General features: G+C 36.2%; 2 protein-coding genes across 5 annotated transcripts in view; one reads left to right on the top strand and one right to left on the bottom strand.

Moving 5' to 3' along the window:
- LOC119829457 (protein grainyhead-like) overlaps window positions 1-6,000 on the bottom strand; it is a 105,965-nt gene that overhangs the window by 37,626 nt on the left and 62,339 nt on the right. The gene's annotated exons all lie outside the window — the stretch shown is intronic.
- Window positions 1-6,000, top strand: part of LOC119829455 (protein grainyhead-like) — a 121,825-nt gene that overhangs the window by 84,958 nt on the left and 30,867 nt on the right. For all 4 annotated transcript variants that reach the window (XM_038351959.1, XM_038351962.1, XM_038351960.1 and 1 more), the window contains exon 3: window positions 3,100-3,300. In XM_038351959.1, coding sequence (XP_038207887.1) covers window positions 3,100-3,300 — 201 coding nt within the window. The remainder of the gene's footprint in view (window positions 1-3,099; window positions 3,301-6,000) is intronic.

Here is a 6,000-nt window from a genome sequence, read left to right as displayed (position 1 = left end):
ATCTTGATCCATAGTCATAAAGCTTTCAAGGCAAAAAACATATGAACGTACGCAGGTAAGTTGTAGGTTGGTAGATAATTGAAAAGTTTCTAGATCGCTCGATTTAATTTCATCATAATGTAATTGGTGGTTTAGTGATAATTAAAGTGTGTCGGAGTCTGGTTGCATTTTAATTAAAGATTAATAACGAAGCGGTCGAGGGAGGCGAACGACCGCATAGGATAAGCACGCCAGGCGGGCGCACGCAACCCTACGAGACGTGCGTGCCGCTCCGTTACGACACCTACACCAAATTTTTCCACATGCCCGAACAGCCGAGATAAGCTACGGACGACGCCAACGTGTTATTTATTAACGAACCGAATGATCGATAGTTGGACGCGACACCGGACGTGGACGCGGACGAGTGCCTTTCGAAACACGCCGCCAATGCTGACACTTCGCTGTACCTTCCATGCGACCTCAGATATATGTGACTCTCAATTAATTGACTTTAAATCTATATTTTTTTATGATGATTTGATATTATTTATCGTGCCGTCATTATAAAGTTAAAAAAGTTCAGTACTAAAGTTGTTTAATATTTCGTAATCGTTACACTAAGAACAAAGCTGTCTGAATCCGTCGTGAATAAATAGCCGCATCGAATGCTTTGTTTGAGTTTCAGAAATATCTCCAACCCTTTGCTTGATACCATCCGTTCCGCTCTAGCATACGTCACGTCTTCGTGACAGCTGCGCGCCGTACTTTCTAATCGCTCCATTCAATAGTCAGAGCCAAACAAACATACGACGAGTAGGCAAATTGCGAAACGGCTCAAATGTCTCGAACAATTGACAATAAAGAAAAGAGTAATCAATTAATTATTTATAGAGGCGCGAGTCGACAGCGCTTTGTTAGAACGATTGCTCAAATTGTTTGTCCTAAATTCTTTCGATACCATGCCGTTTGTGGACATAGGTGTAGTAGGTAAAAAACGGTTGTGTGTTTACGTTCGCAAATAAACGTGTTAGAAGAGACTGATCGGAAATTCGAGGTTCAGGTGCGCAGGGCAGGTTAGACCAGTCCCGATGGCCTCGCAAGGACCCCAGCAAACCTGTTAGATTCTTGCACGATTTTTACGTGAGCACCTACCGGAATTACATTCACGTGGTGCACCCAGTTGCCAGTTAACTTGTCAAATGACTCACGTTCTGGTTGGTTAACACCAGAAGCTGGATTTACTAGATTTTGATCAAATAATGCATATTGTGGTAATTTGATACATTATTAATTTAACGGTACATTTTGTCATTTATAGTGGAACTATTTGGCAAGTCTTTATTCAGTTACTAACTTAGTACTTACAGCTCCCGTAAATACCTACTGTCTGACACTTTTTTTGCTATGTCTACAGCGGAAAAAGCTTTTCACAATATTTTTTTTGTAGTAGACTGTTGCCTTTTTTGAGATAATCGCCGACATATGTATAATTTTAAATCATAAATAATTTATTTGAACATAATCAATTTTTAAATTTATTTTGACGTCAGGCTTCTTGTTCTGCTATTTGATTTTGGTTGTTTCCATGGAAATATAATTTTATTCGGATTTCAACCTCATTGTTTTATTTTTTGTTGTGATAACTTATGACCTCCTGAGATATTAATAAACCACCAGGAACAGGAATCAGGTAGAACTACGATCCGGTCAAACTCGTCCGACGCGTGCTTCCAACATTTTTTATTTATTTGTCTGCATCGTCGTATACCGCTGGGCGTGACGTCAGACTACCTAAACTGGTTGCGAGGGAACAGGGATTTGCTTCGTATCCTTCCGGTTCTGCAAGTGGTTTGGACCTGTTCTACATTCAGGTTGAGCGGCACCAGGTGACCCTGCCCACGTGACGTATGTGCAGCACACGAATGTTATTGCAAAAACGTCAAAATCTATGCTGGACCTGACTACACTTGAACTAATATCAAAAATTGTCACAATCATTTTTACAATTGGCCTATCCTCTAATGTATTGAAGCGTATATTTTGGTCATACGTGTTTTTGCTCAATTGACGTAGCCACTTATGCTAAAATAAAACCTCGTTAAAAGTAAATACATGAACAGGACCTAGCTGAACAACTTAGTTTGCAACGTCCAAATCATGTTGATAACTGGTTTGCTCAATTGGACACTTGGTTTGCTGACTCACCTCACGATGTACGCAACAATTAGTATGTTGTATCGTCACATTATGCGATGACGACTGCAGATGGTTACAATCAAAGGTCAGTATCCGTACCGAAATGGTCACACCTAATAACTGGTTCGTAACTTGTAGTCGGTCAGTCGTAAAACTACAGACTGGGTGTACGGGTATTTCACGTCGTGCTTCTTCATTGATTCTATAGACTCAATGAAAAATGACCTCATATTGCTGCCTACTCAGAATGCTGGTTTTTAAAGCGTCATAATAACAGGTTGAAGTACAAGAATATGATGATGTTTCGTTTAATACGTAGAGATCAATGCACGATATTATAATGAAATTGCAGTATTTTTGTAGACGAACGCAACGATGCCATTTATTTTAATGAAATCAATAATTTAGAACACATATTCAAAATCAAGTTTTCTTATCTTCAAGTGATTTTGTTATAACTAGGATACTTTAATATATTATCGTTATTTCGTTCTTATTTATCGACGTAACTTATGACTAAACAGAGGCAATGTTTACATAGTCCTTTGTTTATATATATACTAATATTATATTATTATTATACTACTATTATATATATTAATTATCCGCGGCGGCACTCTCGTGGTACCCGGGTTAAAAGTAGCCTAATCCAGAATGTAATCTATCTCTACCAAATATCCTACAGATACGATGGGCTGTGTTCTCATGAAAGAGTAATAAACATCAATCATACTTACAAAATTTCGCGTTTATAATATTAGTTTAGTTGTATTATAATAGTAGAATAAATACAAAATAAACCTCAATATGCAATTGTTTCAAGCTTAATATGTTGCGAATCATTGAGAACAAATGTTCATTTGTTTATCTTATTTGTTTATAATATGGTGCTTATCTAAATTAAAAAAAATGTTTAAATAGGAGGCGTAAAGAAGTGATGGAGGTGAGCGGGGATTCTTGGCGAGCGTACTACACTACGGGTCCGGAGCATCCCCTCAGCGCGGCGACCTCCGCAGTCCTCGGGGTAGACGATCAGCAGCCTCAGTCGCTTGTCACTGATTATTACAAGCTCCCCCCACTAGCTCAAGATACTCATCTCAGTCTCCATAAGGAAGTATGGCAGTAAGTAGAAAGTTATGAGATAGTATCATTAAGCTAAAATGTGGTTATAGAAAGATTTTTTCCTATCAAATTAAGTAATAATTTTATTATATTAGCCTAATTTCTCTTGGTCCAAAAGAGTCTATTAGATATAAATATATTACAGTATTTTCTGATATAATACAGTATTTTCTGATATAGTATGTATATGTACTTATGAACACACAAACACACTTCCGAAAAACGAAAAATAATATAACTATAATATAACCTTACATTGTCTATAACATTAGTTATATAATAAAAATCAATAGTCCCATCTAGATTCACACGGCGTAGGTATCTACACTCCAAGCGTTCGTGTATCGATGCTATTATCATTATAATCGACGAATATCGAGGTACTTTGAATACGAAAATGAATTCGCGTAAAATTTATATGTAAACTATGATAATTTTCGCTTTTATGCAGGTAAGTGTAGTACGGTTTTTATAGGTGTAACGTGCGCTTGCAGAGTCTCACGGTTGACTACACAGAGACACAGGCCGCGTGGCTTCCGGCCCTTAGGAAAGGTGTAAGAATAACAAATAATAAAAATGATAATGTTCCACTCAATAAATCATAAGCCCTCATTTGAATACCTATGGCGAGATTAACGAAATAAGAGTTTGCAACTGCAATAGCGTCTTATCCCCCCAGACGCGTATATCATGTTAAAATTTACATATTTTTGCAGTTCGATATGTTATTTTATTACATGGCATATCTTTTTTATTTATCCTGTTATTTATCAAGAGGTATGTTACACCTTACATAAATGTTTTGTATATAATGTAATGCTTACTATTATTTGTCTTATTTCTTTATCTTAGTTTAATAACAAATTATAACGTATTTTAATTTACTCTAGATTTTAATGACCATTTTCAAGAAAAAACGTCTTTTACAGCAAAATATTGAAAGAATGTGAGTTTATACAATGACCGTAAATGTTTGGGCTGATAGTGATAATGCATTCAACGGGATTCCCATAGAAACGCGACCCCGATCAAATTATCCTCGCTCTTTCAAAGTGGTTGTTAACAGCATCCTTTGAAAGCGACACAAAAATGAGCAAACGCCATGACACATTTGAAAAGAAGGGAGTGCATTATGTTAAATGCTCCAGTATACTAAATTTTATTCTTTTATTAAAATTTTATTATACACTATAAACACATTTTATAAAGTTTAACTAATTCTAATGCACAAGAATATTAAATATCTGACGCTTTATCATGTCCATTACTAAACTGTGTTCAATCGTTTTATATGACAAGATAAAAATAAGTATAGCTGGGTTAATCGCATAAATATTTAACGACTGCATAAAAATATCACATAAATTTCCAATTTCATACAGAGCTGAACTAATCATTGTTTAGTTTGTCATTTATGCAGTGTTTAAAGTGCACTTTTTCATTAGTTTCTACTTATCATCTCCGCCATTGTACGGGGGTGTATTAATACAAATAATGACAAGAGACGGATGTGGTTGGAAGCGGCTCACATTGACAAGGACGCCCAGGACTTGTCTTAGCTTATTGTCGGCACGCGTCCCACGCGCCTATTCCGAAGCATAGCTATTTCTCATTCATACATTCAAAATTATAACGAATGCCCAACTTGCCCGCACCCATCCGTGCCTAGTGTCGCCGCTCGCGTTTGTATGCTAATCCGTTATATAGTTCAGTGCCAGAGCATCGTCAGCATCAGAGCTCGGTATTTGTTGTCTAAATCACCCATGATAATATTTGAATTGAATACACGTTACATGTAGAATTTAACTAGTTCATGTAGATTATGTTTGTGAGCGTCGTAGGCGTAAACGTTTCGTAAAAGCATTGCGTATTGCCTGAGCTACACAAATAGTATGGCTATTGAGAGAAAACAGCAAGCAGCCATAACCATTAATAGCAGTCGCCGACTTGAGCTAGTGTGAAGATTAGCATAGAAACGCGCGCCAGGATGGCTTCAGGAGGGCCGCGACCTCGTGATCCTCAATTATCCTCATTTGCATCTAATAAATAAAATGTGTGACGTTCACCAATGCAATTTAATTTATCTATCTATGTACAGATTTCTCGCTACTATGTAAGTATTATTGTAGGAACGCGGAGGCTTAGGTACGTAGCATAATGGGCACTTACTATTCGATTTCAATAAAATTATGTTTTGTGAATAAAAGCATAGATAGTTGTCTTTTTAATTTCATTTCAAAATTACTAAATTTATGATCAAACTATTCATTTATTTATGGAATACTTTATTGCACACACAGAAGATAGAGAAATACAGAAAGAACATACAATAAAAGAAAAACATGTACAAATGGCGATTTAATCTCTTCCAGACTACCATATGTAATGCGTATGGAAAGGATATTTCAAGAAGGTGGGTGAGCGAAAAATAAAAAATAATAAACTACTGATCCTTCTTAATAATTATTAAAATTGTATTTATTACTAAACTGCAAGTTAACTTGAATACCAAGTGTATAACGAAATCGAATCGAATGATAAGTAATATTGAATGTTAAAAATATAAACCTAATTACTTTTTCGTTACATGAGTATCATCTAAAATAAAAAGTGCTAAGTAACGAATGGCGTAGCAAAAAGCAATGTCGCGGTTGCAGTAACAAAACCTTTGGAGCTGGAACCGTGTGACCCATTTAGGCC

This window comes from Zerene cesonia, chromosome 10 (genome assembly GCF_012273895.1).
Source record: "Zerene cesonia ecotype Mississippi chromosome 10, Zerene_cesonia_1.1, whole genome shotgun sequence".
Taxonomy (NCBI): Eukaryota; Metazoa; Arthropoda; class Insecta; order Lepidoptera; family Pieridae; genus Zerene; species Zerene cesonia.
Note: the sequence above shows the minus strand (reverse complement) of the source record. Positions and strands in the feature narration are given on the sequence as shown.